The sequence below is a fragment of the Trachemys scripta genome, chromosome 8 (assembly GCF_013100865.1).
Source record: "Trachemys scripta elegans isolate TJP31775 chromosome 8, CAS_Tse_1.0, whole genome shotgun sequence".
NCBI classification, from domain to species: Eukaryota; Metazoa; Chordata; order Testudines; family Emydidae; genus Trachemys; species Trachemys scripta.
This window is the reverse complement of record NC_048305.1, coordinates 103280875-103305990: the sequence shown is the minus strand read 5'-3', so window position 1 is coordinate 103305990 and position 25116 is coordinate 103280875. Positions and strand designations below refer to the sequence as shown.

Sequence of the window (25116 nt, the reverse complement as noted above, 5' to 3'; positions counted from 1 at the left end):
GGTGATATCTTTAGCCTCGTTTTGCAAACGGGGAACCAAGGCACAGAGATTAAAGCCCAAAGGGTCAAAAGTGTCCACTCATTTGAGACACCTAGTTTGAGACGCTTAAGCTTTATTTTTCAGAGTGCTTAGATTTTCTATGGTACTTTGTACGTTCAGAGCAGAGCTTCCCTTCACCACAGTCGGTCGTGGGGAAAAAAGTCAACCTCTAGAGCCATGTTTACCCTCCCCCTCGACATAGGTCATCAGCAAGGCTGAGATCTCTGGTGCCATACACAGTCCTCAGCCACTCGTGCTAGCTAGCTAACTGGTAGCAGTAGAAAGCTTTTATTTTATATGTGGCTCTACCACTAGAGGAGGATGGAGACACTTTACCAGTGGGTTTCACAGCTACCTGCTGACAATGATCTGGATGATGGGATGGATTGCACCCTCAGCAAGTTCACAGATGACACTAAACAGGGGGGAGAGGTAGATATGCTGGAGGGTAGGGATAGGGTCCAGAGTGACCTAGACAAATTGGAGGATTGGGCCAAAAGAAACCTGATGAGGTTCAACAAGGCCAAGTGCAGAGTCCTGCACTTAGGATGGAAGAATCCAATGCACTGCTACAGGCTGGGGACCGACCAGCTAATTGGCAGTTCTGCAGAGAACCTTGGGATTACAGTGGACGAGAAGCTGGATATGAGTCAGCAGTGTGCCCTTGTTGCCAAGAAGGCTAACGGCACATTGGGCTGCATTAGTAAGAGCATTGCCAGCAGATCGAGGGAAGTGATTATTCCCCTCTATTTGGCACTGCTGAGGCCACATCTGGAGTATTGGGTCCAGTTTTGGGCCCCACACTACAGAAAGGATGTGGACAAATTGGAGAGTCCAGCAGAGGGCAATGAAAATGAGCAGGAGGTTGGGGCACATGACTTACGAGGAGAGGCTGAGGGAACTGGGCTTGTTTAATCTGCAGAAGAGAATATAGTAGAGGACACCCCTGGCTTCAAGGGCTATCACAACACAAATAAATAATGGAGATATGAGTTGACAAAGGGGAATAGGAGACAAACATTTTCCCCAGCAAGCAGCCTGCAGCTGGGGGTCTGAGACTTCACCAAGGACTTTGCTTTTGCTATTTGAGCTGGCTGATAAATTTTCAATGAAAGACTTTTCTGTCAAAACGTTGTGCCAGCTCAAAATTTTAGGTCAAAAAATGAGAGAGACAGCCACAAGCCTGGTGGTGAAGGCACTCACCTGGGCTGTGGAAGACCCAAATCCAGATTCAGAACAGAGTTGGACATTGGGTCTCCCACATCCCAATTGAGTACCCCAACCACTAGGCTATGCTTGGGTGTGTTTTCATAAGTTTCCAAAGTCTTGTTTTCATTCCATATAAATAATATATAAATATATGGAGATATACCTATCTCATAGAACTGGAAGGGACCCTGAAAGGTCATTGAATCCAGCCCCCTGCCTTCACTAGCAGGACCAAGTACTGATTTTGCCCCAGATCCCTAAGTGGCCCCTCAAGGACTGAACTCAAAACCCTGGGTTTAGCAGGCTAATGCTCAAACCACTGAGCTATTCCTCCCCCCAGAATTTAATTAAATGCTGTCTATGGGGATGCCTTGCTTATGTCTAAATATCAGAAGGGAGCAAAAATTTTGAAGTCTTGGATGGTTTTTTTTTTTTTTTTTTGCTAAATAGAATGTGTTTTCCAGTCCACACTGCTATTGATCTTATGTGGAAGTTATTCAGATATTACGGTATAAAATTCAGATACATAAGCCAGAAGGGACCAGTCAAAGTGCTGGTAATCTGTGCTTCTCTGCTGTGTCTACAGCAGAGGTCGGCAACCATTTATTCACTCCGATTTAAGGTTTCGCGTGCCAGTCACACATTTTAACATTTTTAGAAAATGTCACTCTATAAGTCTATATTATGTAACTAAACTATTGTTGTATGTAAAGTAAATAAAGTTTTTAAAATGTTTAAGAAACTTCATTTAAAATTAAATTAACATGCAGAACCCCCTGGCCAGGACCCGGGCAGTGTGAGTGCCACTGAAAATCAGCTCGCGTGCTGCCTTTGGCACGGGTGCCATAGGTTGCCTACTCCTGGTCTACATTTACAAGTGGTGGGTGAAATACACACACTGCACATATATCCAGCACAGTATGAAGAGCAGTGTAAACGGTGAGGCACTGATTAGCTGAATAGAGTAAAAACATGCCAGAACCTTAGGGTACATATTCTACATATCCAAGCAGTGACTCCCCCGAGTACACTGCTATTTTTAGCAGGGTCGCGTCCCACTGCCAGAGCCTTTCACTGCCGCACGTAGCTATACACTGCATTGTGGACACAGCCTGCAGCTATGCATCCTCTCCCCATCACCGCCAGTGTACACAAGCCCTTAGGTGACAAACCGGCTCTTACTCTCAGAGATCATTACCACCAATTTACAGCAATTTGCACAAAATGTGATTAATAAAGCAGCCCATTATTACTACTCCCATTAAGCCCACTGGCAAATAGTATAGATGAAGAGTTCACTTTATGAAGTAGTCTCCTCCTATTGTCAGAAGAGAGATGTGCTTACTGAGAACATCTCCCTCTAAACTTGCAATAGTTTTGCACAAAACCAAAACAAAATACTGCTGCTTTCAAAACTATTTCTTCCAAGGAAAGTGCACTTCTCTACTGCACCCATCACTGTAGTTTAAGCAAGTCAACAACCATATTTTGTGGTGAATGAAATCAAGCGGCAAGGGAAACTGGAGCCATGAGTATGTCTTGGTACAATTATATATTTCCTCAGCATTGTCAGGTCTTTTGGTTGCCATGGCAGTGTGTTTCCATGGAAGTCAAACTTGAAGCCTGTTTCTGCCACTGGAACCGTCCAAAGAAAATTATCAGCCTTGGAAATTAACCAAGCTGCTCTTACGTTGAAAACCAGCCCTCCCACAGCTCCTGAAAAAATAAACATGTCTTTCCATTTCTGACATAGGAATAAGAGGGAAAAACATACACATAGGAACATTAGCACCCTTTTGTGTAACGCACAATATGGAAAGTAAACCCTTCTAAAAAGCTTTGCCAAGATTGAGCATGAATAAGGTAGTAAGGTCACTTGAAGATATATTATGCACACAGACTGCAAAATCTTGCAAAATGTTCTGTTCTGCAAGATTTAAAAGAATGTAATTCGGTACTTTGAGATTAATGCGGGTTGATTACTGTTCTTTTAACATCAGTAAGGGGTTAATTAAATGCTATCGGGATGCCTTGCTTATGACTAAATATCAGTTTACTAAAGGAAACAGTAGGTTAGTGAGTGTCCCTAGCCTCTGTTTGCCTGAAACCAGGAGTGGATGATATCACTTGAGGATGGCCTGTTCTCTTCATTCCCTCCGAAGCACCTGGCCTTGGCCACTGTTGGAAGACAGGATAGTGGGCTAGATGGAGCACGAGCCTGACCTGGTGTGGCTGATCTTAGGCTCTAGGTAGATCTTTGATGCTTGCCAACAGCCTCACTGCTTATCCTGACGGTCAGATTTCACCTGCCAAGGCCCACATGTGGGAAACAACATACGACAGCAAACCCAAAATGAGGGACCAAGTTAATGCAGGAAAGTTTAAATGATATCTGATTCCTCCTTGTAGAGAAATGACTTTCTATAATCTCACCTTCATAATCATGTGAGGTGAAGGGACACCAAGTTGTGTGCAGAATATGTGACTGAAGTGAGACATTCCTTGAAAGAAGGGACAATTGTGTTACAAAAAAAATGGTTATGCTGCTCACCGGCTCAGATAAAAGTCATGGGGATGAGTCATCAGGTCCTGAAGGTGAGTGGGGCCTGTGTCACTCTTACCAATCTGTAGAAACACTAACCCTCTTTAGATGGCACCTTGATATGTTGCAACAAGTCAAGGGAGTTCTCTCAACTGCTAACCTGAGTGATTCAGTGGTGATTCACCCTCTTTTATATTGTCCCACTGGCTCTGATGTGATTCAGCAAAGAAATGGAGACACTTTCCAGTAGGCCACCTTAAAGGCACGGCTTGTGAAGACAAGGGCAAAACCATTGATACTCCAAGGACGCAGCTCAGCCAGTACCTAATCTTTCATTCTCCATCTTCAGGAAGCAAGAAAAGTGAAGAATTTAAGCTGCTGGCAAAGGGGTGAATTTTCCACTTGTATAGAAAAATGGCAGACACGTACCAAACATACCAAACTCCTTAGAAAACACTAGGACGTAACATATTTGAAATCATTAATTCTAATATGAAGACACAGGAGGTAGGAGGGGGTAAAAGCATTTAGTGGTAACACAGCTAAAAAGCACTATTACCCCCTGTATGGATATTGTAGTATTTGGAGCATAGCTCCTATCTTATTTATCAAGACAAAAAAAAGTGAACCTCCCTCTCCCTTTTGCTGTATTTCCTGCAAGAGAATGTTAACACAGATGCATCTAACGCATATTTTAATAAAGTACCTGGAACAGGATATGACCAGAGGGCTGACTTTAAAATGAAGGTGATCACCAAGGAGGGACTCAACAAGGCTGATGAATCAGAGATGCTGGCTGTTTGGCTTTGAATTCCAGCCATGTTCAGAGCTCCTTGAGAAGATTTACTGAATACTATAGGATCTTTCATCTGCTTCTTCCAGTTTTTTTAAGATCGAACACTACACCCCTCAGTGTTGCAAGCTGTACTCTGCCTAGTGATTTGCTGTTCATTTAAAGACAAGACGGCAAATTTGTGATCATCTATCCCTGTAGGATCTGAACTTGGTTTGTTCATTAATTTTTAAAAACACATTCAAGATGATGATTTTGGGACAACATTCAAAACCTTAAAGTTCTTAATGGAGTAAAGAAGTTTGCTTAAAGGTTAGTCAAGTTCAGGAGGTTCACTTAGTTTCTAACTTTGTACGGGAGCAATCTACAACCAGTTTCACAAGGTAATTTTTTTCCTCTGAATGCCTAAAAAATAAGAATCAGCTGAAGTTAGGAGGGATGCAGTCATCTGAGCTCTTAAAATTCATCGTCTCCAAATCTTAATATGTTCCAACTAGAACTTGAGACCACAGGACATCAGGTGACGTTCACAATCTTTTCATAAGCTTAGCTTTGACACCAAATATACATTGTTCACCTGCATTCAAGGGCATGGTCTCAAATTTAAAGGGACGGTTGAGAAATGTCTTCTGGACTCTATGTACCCGAAGGCTAAAATTCTCTTCTATATGCATAGTAGTCTCTACCCATTTACGGTGTAAAAATAGCTATAATGGGCTGCATCGATTGTAAGGGTGCAAATCTTTACATCAATGTGACCACATTTTAAAATCAAAATGACAGTATGACCTACATTTACAAGAGCCGGATGCTACGCTAAGAGATACTGAAGCATCTCTCCTCCATCCCTCCCAGCAGGACCTACAGGCAGCAGCAGCTCCGTGATTTTCAAACGGGCAATTCCTCGTTGTATGTTTGTGTGTAAATACACCTCTACCCAGATATAACGCGACCCCATATAACACGAATTTGGATATAACGCGGTAAAGCAGTGCTCCGGGGGGGCGGGACTGCGCACTCCGGCGGATCAAATCAAGTTGGATATAACACAGTTTCACCTATAACGCAGCAAGATTTTTTGGCTCCCGAGGACAGTGTTATATCGAGGTAGAGGTGTATGTGCATGGTATGCTTCATTTCCTACTGTTCCCTAGAATGAGCAGGGAGAATGGGCCAGTAAGCCAGCAGATCTTCCAAGATCCATGGAGGTGCAATGGCCTCTGCTCAACTGGTCTTCCCCAACCTTGACAATGCGGCTTCTTATACCTCCACTGGACAGTAGCATCTGCAGAGGTATTGGGCTTGATGCAGGAAATCACTAGGTGAAATTTATGACCTGAGTTACTCAGGAGGTCAGACTAGATGATCATAATGGTTCCTTCTGGCCTTAAAAAGCTAGAGATTAGTTTTACCATGAAAGAGATTATTACAACACCAGAGATGGATAAAGAAATAAGACAATATAGAAGTAAATTAAGTTTAATTTTCAGTAGATAAGTTAACAAGAGTGTCACAGAGAGGGGTAAGCAAATTGCTTCCTGAGTTTTCAGTCTCCAAAATCAGACCAAAAAATACATAGTAAAGTATGGAATGTATTAAATCTATAACTTAACATATTTTAAAAAACAAGGCTAAGTACAAATCATAATCTTTACCACTGGCACAATATATAAAATAGTTTAAATAAAGTATAACATTTTCTTATTAGTCACCAATACAGCATGTTGTATAAAAATATTTATATATAAAAATACACACACACTTACTTCTCAAAAGGCAAATGTGAAACTCTGACAGACTGGGTGATGAAATCTGATATAGTTCAGATTTCTCCATTTCCACTGGTTTGCTGGATTGGTTTCCAGTGTTCATTCTCTAGCTGTTTGGGATGATTAATCCAGAAATTTGAAGGCATATTTTTCACCTGCCACGACACATTAGTGTAAATTTTTTAAAATGACTAGCACTTTTGGGTGCCCAGCCTGAGACAACTTAAAGCGGCCAACTTTCGCAGTGTGGGTGCTGAGCGCTTTCTGAAAATTAAGTGCGGGTAAGGTACCTCAAGTTGAATACTTGAAATTGCTAGTGACTTTTGAAAATTTGGGCCAATGCACTTCCATGATAGCTCTTGAACTACCTTGGCTCAGTATGCATAATGTAACAAAACCATTCTGATCTAAACTTCACCCACCTGGTTTGACTGCTGCAAGTGCCTGACCATGCCCCCTCCCCCATCACACACTATCTTCCCACTAGCTGGAAAAGCTCAGATTTCTCACCAAAATAATACTTGATTGGAACCTGTGCATTCATCCTCCTACATCAAGAAATACAGTCAGGATAACACAGGAAAAAGTAATTAGGGACATGCTCCTCATGAGGTAAAGATTCTCTACATCATTATCCTTAGTGTAACATACATTTGTTTAAAGTTCCTCTGCGAAGACTACTGTATCCGATTCAGATTTAAGAATGTAACTGGCAAGAAATAAAACAATGTTCTGGGTCCACATGCTTGCCTACACCCACCTCCTCAAAAGATGAAAATCTACTCCCCGGCATTTGTGTTCATTTCCAAGGCCCTGAGCCGGTGACATGCTTGAGCATCCTCAACATCTTGTAGGATGTGCTTAACTCCGACTGAAGCCAATGGGAGTGGAGAGTGCTCATCAAATTGCAGGGTCCAGCCTTAAACATCCTCTGCACTTCCTGAGTCAGTAGGTGTGAAGGACAAGGGGCACTCATGGCCTTTTGGTGGGTTAAAAGAAAGGTACGGAGTAGGTCGTTAGCAGCAGCTCCAGCTGATGAACAGAGCAGCACCAAGAGGCCCCAAAGGAGCAGCACCATGGTTTCCTACCCAAGGGTGGTTGAGTTGGGGTTAGAAAGCCTTTGTGCTCTGACATGCAAAGCAAGAGAAGAACTTTTCCAAATGTCCTCAAGTCTACATTTTGAAGTGTGCTCTTTTAAGAGAAAACAAGGAAAGCTAGTGGTATATCATCTCTGGTAACAAAGCAGCAACCTTGCTTTCTTTAGTTTAAAAAAAAATTTCAATTAAATTGTCTTAATCAACCAAATCAGTCAAGCAAAAACATTCCTACAAAATGCATCCATTTAAAGGTACAAGTCCCTTTATAAATGAGCTTCCTACTAAGTCATTAAACCTTGATGTCTATTAGACTTTAAAATACATGAAGTAAAGCTGACCAATCCCATTAGAACCTACAGCAGGGTCCACATGTCAAAGGGCTGCGTGAGCGACTGGTTGGAAGTCACCATTTTTGGTGGCTTGGGTCATCGCTCTGCGTTTGGCTAAGCGGGATTTGGATGGGGGAGAAAGCTTCATGGAACAAATGGCCTGAGCAATGTTCTCTTGCTCTTCATCCAGCTCGTTCTCATGCTGCGACAGCTGACGGTTAAGGGCAATGGCCTCTGCTGCAAACAGCGTCAGGTCTTTCGTGCTGCTGTTCCTTCTGCAGGAAAAGGAAAATCAGGTTATACAACGTGTGCACAGAAACCATTGGACCCAACTATGCACCTGCCCAGTCTTCTTAAGGAAACATTTGTTTAGCAAGTAAGACACTTTCAGGTTTTGTTTTCACACTTGTACTTGTTAGTACGACTAGTGATTCACATTATAATGTGGATCTGGTCCCATGGTTCGGGCACAAGCCTGGGACTCCAGAAACCTGGGTTCAAGTCCCTTTTCTCTCACTGACTTTGTGATACCTTGGGCGAGTCACACAGTCTCTCTGTACCTCATTTCTCTTCTGTAAAATGTGGATAATAGTTTCCCCTCTGACAGGGGTATTGTGCAGAGGAATACATTAGAAGATTGTGAAGCGCACTGATACTACAATAATGGGGGCCACAGAAGACAGACTTAGAAAGCACTTCAGAAATAAGTTAACCCTGCTGCTATTATGTATTATGGTAACACCAGGAGCCCCAAGCCTTTCTATAACTAGACACTGTACATAAACCTCAGTGAGGTAAGTACAATGCTCTTGTTACAGAGGGGAATGAGTCCCAAGAAGTAAAGTGACTCACCCAAAAAGAGAGACAGTGATCCAGTGGCAGAGCTAGAAATAGGACCTGGGTGTTCAGACTTGCAAAACCCTTCTGTCACAGGGCCCGTCGTTCAGAATTTTTCACCAAAACTCTGTCTCTGAGGCCTGACCTTACTCCCTCTTGAATTAATGGCACAATTCCCACTGACGTCAATGGGAGAAGGATCAGACCGTGTGTGTGCAGCAATCATTCACCCATCATTGAAACACAGCTTCCTTAGACAAGGTGCGCCTACACATCTTTCCTCCTGTGCCCCACACCTCCCATCTCGCCCTTCAAATCCCTCCAAGCATCTTAACACAGAGGAATGCCCTTTATTGCCTCTCCCACAACTAATCAAGATTAGATTCATTAGCACAACAAAAAAATTATAGCAACCAGATGTGCAACAGAATTGTGCTTTCCTTAAAGGAGCGCTCCCAAGTTGTTACGCTATCGCTCTCCCCCATAACCAAGGTTGTGAGATGACTTTAGTCAGTAAGTGTCATCTCAACTAAATCTCTCTTGCTCTCATGCCTTTTTATTCCATGTGGAACATAGGGCCTCCACCACTGCCTTCCATCTTTGGTGGTCTCCTGCTGCACTCTGGGCTTCTTCCCATGCCATTTAGGCAGCTTTCAGTCCTGCTTCTACTGTGCAGGTCCATGTTAGCTTTGTCCTACTTTGTTGCCTCTTGCCCTGAGGGTTCCAGTCCAATGCCTGTCTTGTTATGTTATTCTCAACTAAAGCAACAGATTCTTAACAAGGATGGTTACCTTTGAAGAACTTGTGGCGTGGGTAATCCCCTTTCAGGAGCCTGCTATAAAATTTTAATTACAAAGTTAGGTAAATTTCCTTACTGTACTTGCATTTGTGCTGTCCAAGATTTTCCAACTGAAATCTAGTCTCTGCCCACCCCCCCATCGTTACAACCAAAACACTTCATACTTAACGACAGATTTTCTATTTTCCAAAGACATTAATAGGACTCAACACATTTCTCAACTTCCTGGTCTTTAAAAGAGATCCCATAGGGATTCAATAATTTCACAGCTTTAAGGCAGTTTAATAACTGGGAAGCTCTAAATATAGTATGACTACAACAGCAGAACAAGCTATATTTGTATCTAGTACAAACATGATGTACATGCTCTCCTGAACTGGAAACTAACATACAAGATCATGCAAAATATTCAGGGTCCTCAAAGCCCTCACCTAGAATTTACCAGGATTCTTAATCATTGTATTAGAGATATGTCCCCAAAATATTTTCTCCAGTCCAGTGCTTGGCAGGCACAGGGAAAGCTATTTAAATGCACAGGCCAGTAATGCTGGGGAGCAAAAAGAGTGCCTTACATTAGCACCTAGATAGATTCCTATTAATATCACATATCCATGGTGCGTACAGCAGCTTGAGGAATAAAACCACTGGATTTTATTTACTTGATTAAACAAGGCACACACTAATACAGATATGGGCAGTGGCCATGTCTGAAGATGGCGGCTTGCTGTCTGACTCAGGAGAAGCCAATCTGCAATGCTTTAAAAGGATACCTACCCCTTGCAGCCATACATGCTGAAGAACCTGAGCAGCACCAAGTCTTGCTTTGGCATCACGAACTAGCAACTTTGAGATGAGATCTTTGGCATCATTGGATATATGAGACCAGTCCTTGTCCGGAAACTCATACTTGCCTTCCTGGATACTCTCAAAGAGCTTATTCTGCCAAAAGAATATTCATTTACACTAAATATTAACTACAAGAGAAAAGGTTTTGTTCCTGCCCTTTACAACGTTCCAAACCCAAAAACACTACACCCTTCGAAACAGCAGGTCCCAACTTCTCACTCTTAGCTGGAGGGCTTTGGTAGTGTATGTTAAACCCAGCTAGTGACAACGTAACCAGAGGCCCAAACTCCGAGATGCAAGTCTCCTAGCCCACGAGAGGAAGAGGGGTTGCCAAGTCTCAGACTTCAAATTGAAGAGGGGCACTCAGTATATTAGCATCCATAACTCACATTTCTACCTCACCCTCCCCACTTATCAGTTCAAGTTTATTCTCTGAGAGGATCACTAGTTGGGTTCTAGGAAAAACCCAGAACAGCTTGCTTTGCAGCCCAATCTCATGTGCCGGCCAGCCCTGTAAAGTTCACACGTTATATATAAAACTCTCCCAAACATCCCAGATTATGCAGTCACCTGACAGACTCTGCAGACTTCTCCTCTGTCCCAGCCGCAGTCCGTACCACAGTTCCCCACAAAAGGGGGATAGCCACTGAGCATGATATACAAAATCACACCCAGACTCCACAGATCACAGCGCTTGTCGTAGAACGTGGCCTCCTCTGTGAAGACTTCAACCACCTCTGGTGCCATGTATTCCGCGGAACCACACTAGGAAACAGAATTCAAATTCGTTTTCAAAGGGAGTGGTGACGAACGATCAATGCAACCAATACAACATGCAAAAAGGGGACCATGAAACTGGATAAGATTGTCATCTTTGATGAACTACTTAGAGTAATGCCAGGTGATTGTAAGAAGTGGTCTAAAGATGGGACTGGGAGTCAAGGTGTACTGAATTTTAATCATGGCTCCGACAGGGGCATCGTAGCTTTGTTAAGTCAGAACGATTCCGCTTTTGCATCCCTCAAGAATAAAATGGGGCTGCGGAGAGGCTTAATGTTTAGAAAGTTCTCTGACCATGCAAAATGCTACGCGAGATATCCGGCTCTAGCTTTCCTAGGTGTGCAGGGGTAAGAGGAGCACAGAGCACTTGAAAATTTTTGAAAAAAAGCTTGTTTAATGCTTATGGTTTTTCAAAATGCAATGCACAGCTAACTAATTCCCTTTATGACAAAAAACATCTAGCAATACAAGTGGACTGTCTTCTATCATTTTTTTTTAAATTAACTCCTGCTCCACTGTTAGATTATCCTTTCATCGCACTGCCAAAAATAAACTGTCTGGGTTTATGTAGCAATGTGTGTTACAACTACACAGACAGTGGAAAAGCAGTAATGGAGCTTGAAATTCAGTCTTCTGCACATCATTTAATTGCTCAGTCCTCCGAGGCCCAGCTACCAATTCCAAATATTGGGAAACATACTGAATAATATTGTATAAATACGTCCTGAAAATGCGTTTTAAACCCAATCTAGACCCATAAAATTAAAAGCTAGGCCAAAGCCTCCTTATTCAAAAAACAAACGAGGAAGGGGAATTTTAGTAATGACAGATTTCACACCACTTAGAAGTGACCAACAAAAAAACAGACAAATAGCTAAATAATCAGCTACTGTACTAGTTGCTGGGCAACAGTCAGAACTACCAGAGAAACAAAGACACAAAATTGTAAAAGTTCTCAGAGACCGATCTCTGTCAAGATAGAGTGTTTAATACACATACAACAAATATTTTAGAATATACAAGGCAAAAAAAAGCTGGTTGGCTTAAGAGGATCACTAGATTTTAGTTAGATGTTTTGGAGAATCCCCAAAATTATGATTCAAGTTGTCTTCCTGGCTGTGAATCACAAAGTCTCAGACTGCACACAAGCACCAACTAATGCACACAGTATGTTACTGCTATCATTTGCTAACTACACCACTGACTTTTGGATGGCGCAGCAAGATTCGTGATGGCATTTGAGAAGGATAAATCATGTGAAAAAGCTGCTTGCAGAAACATGTGCAATCAAACAGAATCAAAAGCTGAAACAATTCCTTCACAGTCAGTAGGAGATGGACCACCAGGGCACTTTTTCCATCCTTTTATTTTTGTATTGCATCCCCTCAGGACTGAGGGAACAAACCTTTTACAGACTGAAAACCACCTAAGCTGTTTTTGCAGCTGCCCAAGAAATATCCTTTGCATATGCTAACTATATTTCATCTGTTAAACAATGAAAGACACAGAATGTTCATAGCAGGTTCATCCAGGCTGGGTAAGGAATGGTGTCCCTAGCCTCTGTTTGTCAGAGGATGGAGATGGATGGCAGGAGAGAGATCAATTGATCATTACCTGTTAGGTTCACTCCCTGTGAGGCACCTGGCATTGGCTACTGTCGGTAGACAGGCTACTGGGCTGGATGGACCTTTGGTCTGACCCAGTATGGCCGTTCTTATGTAATGGGTGTGACTATTGTCCTTTCCCTCCTCAGATGGAAAATCTGAGGTAGTGGATTAGAGATGGACAGTCCTAGCTACTAGACCCGTGCTCAAAGGGTGCATCTTCTACTGTGATGTGTTTCTTTATTCCTTTACTATTTACAGAATGATTATTTTTAAAAGAGAAGCAACAGAGCTAAGTTACAGTGATTTGATTTCCTCCCCAAACAGAACTTCTCTCCAGTTGGAAGTTCATTATAACTGGAATTGCAATGGGCACATTTTAGTGCTTTGAAACACTTTGTGATTTTTGTTCTGCTTTCCTATTTATAATTTGTTTTGAGACAGTGCTCAGAGACATCAGTCAAAATCAGGCATCCGTCATGCAAACTGCTGTACAAACACAAACATGGCTCCTCACCCCCAAAAATTTACAATTTAATTTCAGACAAGACAACTTGCAAATATAACAAATATCTCTCCCTTGCAAAAGGCTAGCTGTGTGCATAACTGGATGGTTCTCAATCATTTACATGGGAGTTCCCTCCCCTATCCCTTAAATAGAGAAAGCCTGCAATCCACAGTCTCTGCGCCTCTAGACAAGGAATAGGTTTAGTATGATCTCTCCATATTTAGAGTAGTTCCAGTAAGCCTTTTATAACCTTTCCTTTAGCGGTCTCAGTGGTTGCTTTACAGTATAAGTAATGGAACAGAAAATAGTGGTTTACATACTGGAGTAGTCAATTCAGGAGTAGTTATTGGAGTACATGCACTGTTCAGTTTCACTCCACTACCAAGGTCAAAGTCACATATTTTCACTGGTGACACCTGAAAATGGGAAGGGGGAAAAAAAGAGTTAAGAGGTTATGGAACCCAGAAACTAACGAAATAATTACATAGGTGTCAGTCCCCGTGGCATGAAAATTTTCACTTTAAAAAGGTATTAAGAAAATAAAAGAGCACCTTTTCTGGAGATTCACACAATATGTTTTCAGGCTTCAGATCCCTATGTGCAATGCCTAAAACATATGAGAAGACACGGATAAAATGTGTGTTAGATTCCCTCAAATTTGTATCTCATTCTACCTTTCTTCACTGCAAGGCAGCCCCATAGGGCTATTCTGAATCTAGCCTAAGGTTCTTTAATGACAATAAATAGATGATGAGCAGTGTATATTTGGATGGCACTGTACATGTCCCGCTGTATTTATTTTATGCAATTACATATTTATGAAAGTCAGTAAAGGAAAAAGATCATTTGAAACACTTTGGAATTACTCAGTGCATTATTTTGGTGTGCACTAAGTGGCTTATTAAAACCAATGAGCTGTAAGAAATATTTACACATACATGCATGGATGACAGTTTAGTGGCCAATCAGAGGGGCTGATGGAATGACCAATTGGGGGCCAGAAGGGCCCTATATAAGACTAGCAGCAGAGCAGAGAAGTTCAGTTGCTGGGTGGAGCTCGAGAAGTGAAGATTGGGTGGTGACTGGCTGGCTGAAAGGGCAGCAGCAGTACCGCGGACAGCTCACTGCAGACAGAAGGCTTCTGAAGCTCAGGGTGCCTGGCTGGCAGGAAGAGCAGCAGGACCAGCGGAAGTGAGGGCAAGCTGAAGCCCAGGGGGACTGAGCACAGAGCCAGGCCAGTGAGGTACCCAGTTGGGCCCTGTTGGTCTGGTTGAAGACTGAGCCCAGGGAGGCCTGCTGAACCACCACCAGCTGCGGGTACTGAGATGGGCTCTGACTGGGTGGCTGAAGAACCCAGTGCCTCTGGGAAGAAGCTTAAGAGCTACGGCCCCATACCAGGGCCGAAATAAGAACTTGGGACTGTATACCTCGGAAGGGGGGATAGTGTATGCAGCTCGGCCGGAGGGCTAAGTCGCTGAAGACCTGCCAAGAGAAACATCAGCTGGGGGAGTGCTTGCGAGAGGCAGGCGCTGACTGATGCAAGACCAAAGAAAAGCAGGCTCACACCTAATTGAGAGAAAAAGGGGCCATCCACGAGAGGTGGGCATCTCCCCTCCCCCCGTGAAAAGAACTGTGTTTGCAGGCACTATCCGCCAGAGAAAAGGGGACGCCCACGAGAGGTAGGTGCTGACCCCGTTATACCAAAACACAGATAATCGGAGGCATCCAGAAACCCAGAAAAGGGAATAATTTGGAGGTTTGTTTATTTGATTGTTAACTGATTTCTGGAGGGCATCACAGAACAAGTGAGTCTTAAGAAGTCACCTGAAACACCCATCCATACAAACAACATATGAAGGTGGTTTTACAGCACTGAAGCATTTCTTCATGCACCTTAAACTTAAGAAGGGCAGTTATAGCAAATGAACCACCAGAAGTAAATCACTGAACAGCACAACTAACTTGTTTGCAGTTTAATGACCGTCACAGCAACACAATTTTTCAAAAGTTGCTAAACTTTGGCACACATGCTATTTACTATTTTGGAGTATGAGAAAGTAAGGGTGCTTTATAAATAACCAGGTAGGAGAAGAGTCAAAACCTATTAGTTTAGGACATTAAGCGATTTCCTGCAGTTTAACTACAAAAATAGTTAAATTTCTAACCAAAAGGATTCCTCAAAGTGTTACTACTGGTGCAACCCACCTTTTTGTGTGGAAGAGTGTTGTGATCAAGATTGTGATAAGACAACACGTCTGGGATTTCTAGCTAGTCTCCCAATACTTGTTGCTTTATTTGTCCCCAGCTCCTACAATGTATTTCACTGCTGTGTGTTAAGGTTTTGTGGGTTGCAGATTCTCATTTGCATTTTTGGGTCCATTATGTAACAAATTCACTTTGTAATTACTCCACAGTGCCTTGGAAGGAAAGCAGCCGCCTTTTAAATATTCATGCAATGATTTCTTAGCTAGCCATGGGGTTTCTTCCCAAATGTGCCATGTGAGTGTTCAGAGAAACGATCATTCCCTTAAGTTTTAGAATATCACTAACTGGAAGATTAGTTGTCTTGTTAATAAGGAACATTTGAGTTAAGAAATCACTAGCAGCATTAGCACCATAACAAAATGATGTGTGATAACACTGCTTTAATTTCCTGTTTACTTTAATGTTGTGTGAGCCACTTACTAATTATTTTAATGCCACACAGTAGAACCATAAAGTAAATGGGAAATGAAAGGAGATATTACTGCAGGTGATTCTGCAGCGATGTTCATGCTGTACTGCTCTTCACCAAATGACAAAATCCAAACCAGAACAAAAAGTTGCGTCACTGTTTATGAAGCCATTTTGCAAAAGCTTCCCTTGTCTTCCCTTTCCAAAGGCAAGCTAATGATTGACAGTAATTACCAGAGCAAGAAATGAGCTGAGTGGGGAACTAAGCCATCTTGGATTTTACTAGTGACATTTCCCAACACTAAATGCCTCAATATTATATGCAAAGGTGTTTTTTTTTTTTTTTTTTTTATAAATTCATCTACTTTTGCTAGACACGCTCCCCTCTCCACGTCTGGGCAAATGTGAAGAAAGCTCAACACGCTGACATCTGTGGTATGCCTTGAACAGGCAATACCCCGGACAAGACAGTAACCTATATATAGGTTAACGTATGCTTTTACTATAACCTTAATTTCTGTACTTTCCCTAGACGCTCTGCCTGAACTTCCTGTGGCTCAATTTACCCATCACTCTAAGCCATAACTCTCAAACCATGCCACACAAGGGGCAGATCCTCAGCTGCTGTAAACGGTCATCACTCCATTAGAGTCTCTTCCGCTGCATTTAAACTTGGAGATCATTGCCTCACCTTAGTCGTCATACAGCCAAGCTAGTAAGATTAGCAATACATCTTTCTCCATAAATCAGTTCCATCAGCTGATTAGCTAGCTAAAGATCTTCTCTGTATTCCACCCCCCAATTTGACTTCTGTACTAAAGTGCATAGAGATATACAATATCGTATATACCTTAAGTCTGCCATTTTATTGGTTCCTCAAGTGCTTAACATTACACTAGTAGCCGAAAGCCCATGCTGTTGTACAGGTACAATTTGTAAAGTCACATGTGTATAAACAGCTAAAAATGGCTAAGAACTTATTAACTGGACATCAGACCACAAATCCCACTGATGATTGAACATGATGATATTCTGAACAAAAACTTTCAACCATGCTTGTAGCTGCTTCAAACCCTTCATGCGAACTCAGACATTTTAGGCTTCAGAGTAACAATCTTGGAATTTTATTATATAGATTCTTTACCTTTTATGGGCTTAATCCAGCAAGGTGCTGAGCGCTATGGCCCCACTCCAACAAAAGACTTAAGCACATGAGTAGCTCTGGGACTTAAAGATAAGCACATGCTTAAGTGCTTTGCTGAACTGGGGCCAGAGTGCTCTACTGTCAAGATATTTCCTAAACCTAGAGAGCATTTGCAATCCTGATTTGTAGGGTGGAACTAGGGCAAGGAGTAAATACCTTTATACTGTCCATTGTAGACAGAGAGATTTAATGTCTGGTTACATGCAATCTAATTCAGACACATTGATGGTGCAGTGATGAAAGCAGGTGTCAATAAACCAAGTAACTTAATTCAGATAAGACCACCAAACAGCCAACTGGTAATTGTTTTAATTGTGCCCATTGAGTTCTATGTCAATATATTAAAGCTACGCAAAGCACATACAACATATTTAAATTTAGAGCTTGAGAATCCACCCCAAATTGTAAAAAGGATAGGGAACAAATTCTGCAGTGAGATTGTTTTCCACAAAAAGACGCGCACATATTTTTGCTCTTGCACAAAGTTCTACTGAAATCAGTTTGTCTTCAAGCAGGCATGAGGATTCGCTTGCTTGCAGCTACTTACCTGGTTGGAGCCTTTAGGCTGGAGAAAAGATCTTACTGTAAAAGTAAGCTGCTGTAACTGAATAGAGCAATTCTCAATAAATATTGTGAAAAGAATCCAGGTAAGACTGAAAGGAGACTGTAAAAAGTAAAAGTAGTTCTGTTCCAATAGCCATCACATGCTGGTTTAAGCACTACACAAAAACAGACCTAACTTTCCATATTAATTCTCCCTGCCTGGGGATTTAAACCTTCCAACAGGAGAGACCCACTTAAACACAACTCTTATTAGAAAATGTTTGGGAAGATAAAGGAAATTTGACATGACTGTAAAGGTTAGCAAAGTTAATGCTTAATGCTGAATATTTATGGATTAAACTTTGTAATTTGTTTGGCATGTAGAACCTCAATTAGGAGCACATAGAAAGGTTTTTTGTTTTGTTTTTTACCTTTTGTATGCAGAAAATCCAGAGCAGATGCAATGTCTCTTACCACCCTGCTGGCTTCCCGTTCATTAAAGTGCTTTCGCTTTTGTATGTGGGCTAGGATCGAACCTGTGAAAGTGACAGGCAAACAGAAGAAGAGAAGCCTATTTGAAGCAGAGCTACTGAATGCAAATACTGCCAGTATCAAACACCAAAGGCCCTGCGTATATTGGGATTGGAGTTGTGTTAGCTTCAACCTCTTTGTAACTAGCACAGGTCTGATCCCAGTGTGAACAGTGCTAACATTTAGAAGACTATTCATAATTAGATTAGAATAGGATTTCACGCTTGCTCAATTAACATGTTACCTGGGTTTTGTTTCATTTGGTATTTGTTTATATTTTTATGGAAAACATGTCAATGTAACTAGGAACAGAAACTTTAGAATCCTTTTATGTCTTTGATTATTCTTTGGATTAGCTTGCTAGTAACTAGCACGTTTGGACAAAACTCAGAATGACAGAAAAAGAATAGAAGGCATACTTGATACACAGTCAGGGCCGGCTCCAGTGTTTTTGCCGCCCCAAATGGCAAAAAAAAAAAAAGCTGCGATCGGCGGCAGCTCTACCGCCACCGTTTCATTCTTCGGCGGCAATTCAGCGGCAGGTCCTTCCCTCCGAGAGGGACTGAGGGACCTGCCGCCGAAAAGCCAGACATGCCGTCCCTTTCCGTTGACCACCCCAAGCATCTGCTTGCCGTGCCTGGAGCCGGCCCTGTACACAGTTTTGCTGGAGTGAAAATCTAGCTTGTTATAATGAACTGAAAGTGCACAAAAGATACCAAATCAGGGTATTACTGCAGATATGCAAATAGTCTGTGTGTGTAAAATAGCACTGGCCTGATACTGAACTTCAAAAACGGATCTAACCATGGCCTAGCACGTGGGCTGCTGCTGAAGGTTTGCCACAGCACAGTGGGACTCTACCTGCTGTGGTACAGAATGACCTGGGTGTCATCTAATTTTGTGTAACCTATGCTTGACTGGTGAATAAATTTTGGCAGTTTTGTCCCTCAGTGCCAAAAACAAAACCCCACCCTCTTCTTTTAGATGTGCAGTTAAAACTTCCACGAAAGTCAAGGTGAGATGATTTAGTGGAAGAATGTCCCACTTTGTGCTAGGTCTTGTTCAGGATTCCATTCAGACACAACACTAGTGAACGTAGATCAATTTTCAGACAATATTAGTGTCCCTTTAATGCAGGATAAAGACTTTTCCCCGAATTGGTTCAGATTTTCCTCCAACATAAAATCTTTCAAGGCTTACAGTTAATGTTGACCACTAGGCTCCGACCATAGTGAATGGCCCTAAACTCCTTTTCTTTTTTCCGCCCCCCACGCACTCAGCACAATTGTTATATTTACTAGAAAGGTCAGGTAGCGAGGACCAAGGACAAATTCCTGCCTGTTGATATGAAATCCTTGAGGCAGTGCATGTTTATACACTGAGCTACTTCAGTCCTATTATTTTGAATTGGTAGATGCCCAGGAAGGAAACCTCACATACTGTACTATGTGGAGGGTGACGTTCCCCCATATTTATCCATCAGGCAGCTGCTGCCACTTTTGCATAGTGGCAACCCGTACTAGTGCCAAAAACAGACATAAAATAACCTTTCTACTCTTTTGCGAGATTCCCGTTTATTCATCCCAGGATTGAAATAGCTCTTTTGGCCACAGCGTCACACTGGGAATTCGTGCTCAGCTGATTACAGTGACCCCTGAAAAAGATTTGGGGGCTGTGGTGGATAGAGTCCCCCATCCTGTAAGTATGGCCTCCATGTTTTGTTCTTAGATGTATACATTTACATTTAGACGTACTAAAACGCACATCTGTTTGCTTGCGCCCAGTTTAGCAAGAGATCCAAGTCGTTCCGTATCAGTGACCCGTCCTCTTCATTTTTACAATTTCCCCATTTTTGTGTCATCAGCATCATCACTGATAAAATTTGTTATGTATACTGTATCATTTGTTCAAAAAGGGACTTTTGGGAATGGAGAGAGAAGACCTTTAGGATGCTCTGGAACGAATGATATGTACTTTAAATTTAATCTTGTTCCACATTGAAGTGGGTTAATCATGTAAATTAAGCAAAAAAAAAAAGCTAGACTGAAACATAAGCAATTTAGACATTTTGTTTAAAAGCTCTCGGGCAAAGAGATTAGTGATAGTTGAGAGTCTGTTTAACCAATTACCCGGTTATAGTAAGGCATGACTGCAATGGGAAAGTGCAAGTTATGCAACCCTCTGGCTAACTGCACAGCCACACAGCTCGGGCAATGGAGTCCCCTACAAATATATTTGCAAAGTGATGTGGGAGCTGAATACAACCTTGCACATAAACCAAATTATAGTCAGAGGTGCCAGACACGCTGCTGAGGACAAAACCAGTATCTGATGGAGTATATGTAGTGTTGCAGGTCAGGCACAGGAAATTAGAGCTTCACCCCTAACTCACATTATTTCAAGTGTGTTTCAATGGTACTAGTTGCAATACACAGATATAAAGCTTACACACAGACACCGAGTTCAGATCCCAGCCTCAGCTGGGGAGGTGGGCTGAAGGAGAGAGCCCCTCTTTAACTCATAAGTACACCCACACACACACCCCCAACTGATACAGGAGCTATACACACAGCCTCTTTATTACACTCTGATAAAATGGGTTACAAGTTATTTGGGAAGAGCATGGAAGGAGGGAGGCAGACAGAAAGGGGCCTCATGCTTTCAAAGCATGAACTTAATGTAAGACTGTTCCCACCTTCTATTTGAGATAAGCCTTATTTAGTTAAACTCAGATGGGAAGACTGCAATTCCTGCAAAAGACACAATTCAACATCAAAGAGTTTGGGGACATTATCAGGCAGCATTTTAAAAGGACAAGAGAAGCAGGTTCCTTTTTGAAATATGTCATTACTACTGATGTTTCAAGGGAAAATTTGTATCTAGTGTTTTGCTAAAGAAAAACCATGGATGAACACCGATAACCCTAGCACTATTTCCTGTCAAGCTCCACTTTTGCCTGACTAGCAATGGCAGAAAGCCCGCTCCCTTATGAGGTGGTTAAGACACCCTCCTTACTAACCCATGAGTGCCCAAGCATGCTTAGTTGGACGAGCCCTCAAAAGACTCATAAGCAAGCTGTTACAATTCAGTGTCATAAGCCAGAAGCAAAGTATTATTTGCAACAGCTCCCCATAGCTTTCCAGAAAAATAATAAGTCACTGAATAGCTACATCATATTATTAGGAGGTAAAATGCTGCCACAGAGAGTGCTGTGACAATGTGACAGCCTGACAATGTGACATCCGGAGGTGTCTGTATCTGCTAAGATCATGCAAAACATTTCTGAAATTTCACCCTATTTTCCCCCTTTCCCTATTGAGACTATTTGACTTGATAATTATACTCCAAATCTTCCAGTCTAACAAAGTTGAACATTTCATTATTTAACTATAAAGCAGAAGATTTGTAAATGTATGATCAGCTACATCAATATGCACCTTATCATGCATTTAAAATAAATCCTTCATCCTGTTTTGAAGAGATCTCTTTAAAATACTGAAGCAATGACAGATCAAGCTAACTCTTAATAAAAATTCACAAATATGATGTACAATACCTCCTCGCAATTTCTCAAAGACAAGGTAATACCTTGTGTCATCTTCAAAAAATTCTATTAACTCCAAAATGTTCCTTAAAGAGAAAATAAAACAAGCAAACAATGGAAAAAGTGTGTTAAATATTTCTTTATATGCTAAAAATATGAAGTGCTAGAAGTAACCAAAAAATGAAAATACTAATTGGGAAATAGGTTATTTTTGTAGCCTGTGGGATTGAAAAAAATTGTATGTTCACCTTACACAGGTCAGATTCCACTACTTAAATTTTACATAACTGAAAAATAAAGCCGTCTACTAGGCAGGGTTATAAAAAGAGAACAGCTGAATGGTAACAGAGAAAAATGAGCTGTAATAGTTTGCAGTTAATAATTTGGAACAGCATGTCTGTCCTGAAGGCAAGAACAAAAATAATTACTTGCCATTCTTCTCCCCTATAAGTCATAGGGTGGAACTTAACACTGTTTGAAGGAGACAGCAACATCTGTCTGGTAGACTTTGGGCTCAGTGTGATAACCAACAGGTCACAACTAAGTGTTGCTTAGCTAGGTTGTGTTCATTGCGGCAGAAAGTATAAACATCCCTTGTTGCCTTAAGAATTACAACACAAGGTCAGTCTGCATTTAAGTAAATATGAAATTCATACTTTGCACGTTGTCATTAAAGTTTCATTTTTTAATCACTTATGTATTGGATGCACATGAATTGTTAGGTGCATACCAGAAATGGAGATACAATGATACATCCCTCAAAGAATCTAACGAGTTCTACCGGTTGTTTTAGAAATGGCCTTACAAAAGCAGTTGTAACACCAGGCAGTATGAAAATGATGCTTAATGAGGTGGTCATTCTTTCAAATTGCCTTTGGTAACTCAACATTATCTCCATCCCTACAGTATTTCCATGGTTAAATGTGTTTGTACAGAGCCTGCCACTGTAGAGTGAAATCCTGCTGCAGAACAAGTAAACAATAAGGAACACTGCAAATGTGGAGATAATGGTATCTAAGGTCTTTTCAGACAAATATGGGACTTTTCATAAATAAATTATTGGAATGAAAGCCATTTAACATTCAAGCATATGACCTCCACGCTGATCTGGCTGCCAATAAGTTTTAAAATTTCATTTCCCCCCCAAATATTTTTTTAAACTTTCAAATAAAATGTAGTAGGCATGTGAGTTACATACCCAAAACATTAAGGCTAAATTAAAATTGATATGAAGGAGAAAAATGCACTTCTGTCCCTTCCTACACCACCAGTTCTGAGAGACACCTGCTAAAGACGAAAGTACGCAATACTTACTTGTTACCCTGACACTGATACAATGTTTCTACTTCACGAAAAACACGACTCCGACTGTGTCCGGTATTTTTCTCAATTATCTGTTAAAAGAATTGGAATCTATATTTAAAAATGGCTCTGTGGCCCGCATGTACAGTTCTGACTTTGGGTTCAGGAGGTCCTGGGTTCAAATCCCAGTCATGCCCTGTCACAGGGAAACATCCATGGCTTGTCTAATTTCACATGCGAAGGCATTCGTCACAGCACTTAATGCAGCACGGGAAGACATTCAGATACTACAGTGATGAGGGCAATCTAAGAACTGAAAAGAGTAGAAAAAGAGACATTCAAAACCCAATTACCACATTTTAATTTTACATGGCCGGAAAAGGAAATCCTGAGTTTTTACAAGAAAGAGTTTTATGGCATGACTCAAATCTAGCAATCAAAAGAGAAGAATTGGTTATTACAGGAATCTAAAGACACAGTTTTGACTTCATTGCAAGATGAGAGTTGGTTAGTTAATTCAATAACTTTGCCAAGTGTGATGCATTCACATGTCTGAGAAACCAGACCTGTTCATCAATACCAGGAAGCTGCAATACAATTCTGCACTTCAGGCACTGCTCAGGGGAAAAAACAAAAGGGTGAGGACTGGAAAAGCACAGGTGTTACAAAATTTGCAATTAAATGATAGATGTGTGGGCTGGAAGCTTGTGAAGTAGCTACAGGTTCTATCACTGGCTATATCCAATATAATAGTTTCTCACTTTCACAAGCACAAAATTTACCCATAAAAAAGGAAAGCTCAGAAGCGAATATTACTGGTGAGGTATGTACCTTAATGTAGTTTATTCATAAAATTGTTAATGCTCTAGTCTCAGTTTTTAACCTCAACAAATCAAATGATAAAGGCTTTCAGTATCTACAGGGCCAGATTTTTAAAGAGGCTTCAAAACAGCTTCCATTTTTGTCTCTCCAATATTATGTCAGAAGTGATATAGTGTTTAGACAATCAGGTAGTGAGATGTCTAGATATTATCACTTACACTTGCAATTAATCGCTGCCTCAAAACTACAGGCACAAAATGTTTCTTTTTAAAAGTTGGTCGCAAATACTCTCTAATTCCAAAGTTGGTGCCATTAAAGAGTTTGTTGCATCATAGCATTTATCTTTACCAAGGTATTTTCATAGATTCATAGATTCTAGGACTGGAAGGGACCTTGAGAGGTCATCGAGTCCAGTCCCCTGCCCACATGGCAGGACCAAATACTGTCTAGACCATCCCTGATAGACATTTATCTAACCTACTCTTAAATATCTCCAGAGATGGAGATTCCACAACCTCCCTAGGCAATTTATTCCAGTGTTTAACCACCCTGACAGTTAGGAACTTTTTCCTAATGTCCAACCTAGACCTCCCTTGCTGCAGTTTAAGCCCATTGCTTCTTGTTCTATCCTTAGAGGCTAAGGTGAACAAGTTTTCTCCCTCCTCCTTATGACACCCTTTTAAATACCTGAAAACTGCTATCATGTCCCCTCTCTTTTCCAAACTAAACAAACCCAATTCTTTCAGCCTTCCTTCATAGGTCATGTTCTCAAGACCTTTAATCATTCTTGTTGCTCTTCTCTGGACCCTTTCCAATTTCTCCACATCTTTTTTAAAATGCAGTGCCCAGAACTGGACACAATACTCCAGCTGAGGCCTAACCAGAGCAGAGTAGAGCGGAAGAATGACTTCCTACACTTTGAATGGGAAACAGCAGTAAATGTAACTATAGTGGTTAGTGGTGCACTCTGTACACTCAAGAGTCCTGTGGCATCTTATAGATTAACAGATGTATAGGAGCATCCGAAGAAGTGGGTATTCACCCACGAAAGCTCATGCTCCAATACGTCTGTTAGTCTAGAAGGTGCCACAGGACTCTTTGCTGCTTTTACAGATCCAGACTAACACGGCTACCCCTTTGATTCTGTACACTGAGATGCTCTGTCAAAAGCTGATAGCTATTTAATAGGCCACCTTGGACTACTTGCCAATCAGAAATACAGAAGCAATGTGGCAGATGACAAGCTATTCAAACAAGTTGAAGAAAAATGCTTCTGATGGACCTTTTGCCTCCACTTTTATAAATTAAAACACCAGCTGTTAGAATTCCATTCAAAATAGGATGG

General features: G+C 41.4%; 1 protein-coding gene across 3 annotated transcripts in view; it reads right to left on the bottom strand.

The window, feature by feature from the left end:
- Positions 1-6046: 6046 nt before the first annotated feature.
- Positions 6047-25116, bottom strand: part of MKNK1 (MAPK interacting serine/threonine kinase 1) — a 32421-nt gene continuing 13351 nt past the window's right edge. For 2 of the 3 annotated variants that reach the window (XM_034778943.1, XM_034778944.1), the window contains exons 5-13: positions 22962-23041; positions 21660-21733; positions 18004-18108; positions 13704-13759; positions 13473-13568; positions 10831-11025; positions 10189-10353; positions 9407-9450; positions 6047-8053 (exon numbers count right to left, since the gene is read on the bottom strand). In XM_034778943.1, the coding sequence (XP_034634834.1) occupies positions 7822-8053; positions 9407-9450; positions 10189-10353; positions 10831-11025; positions 13473-13568; positions 13704-13759; positions 18004-18108; positions 21660-21733; positions 22962-23041 (1047 nt within the window). In that variant the 3' untranslated portion in view covers positions 6047-7821. The remainder of the gene's footprint in view (positions 8054-9406; positions 9451-10188; positions 10354-10830; positions 11026-13472; positions 13569-13703; positions 13760-18003; positions 18109-21659; positions 21734-22961; positions 23042-25116) is intronic. The other variant, XM_034778945.1, reaches the window with a different exon arrangement.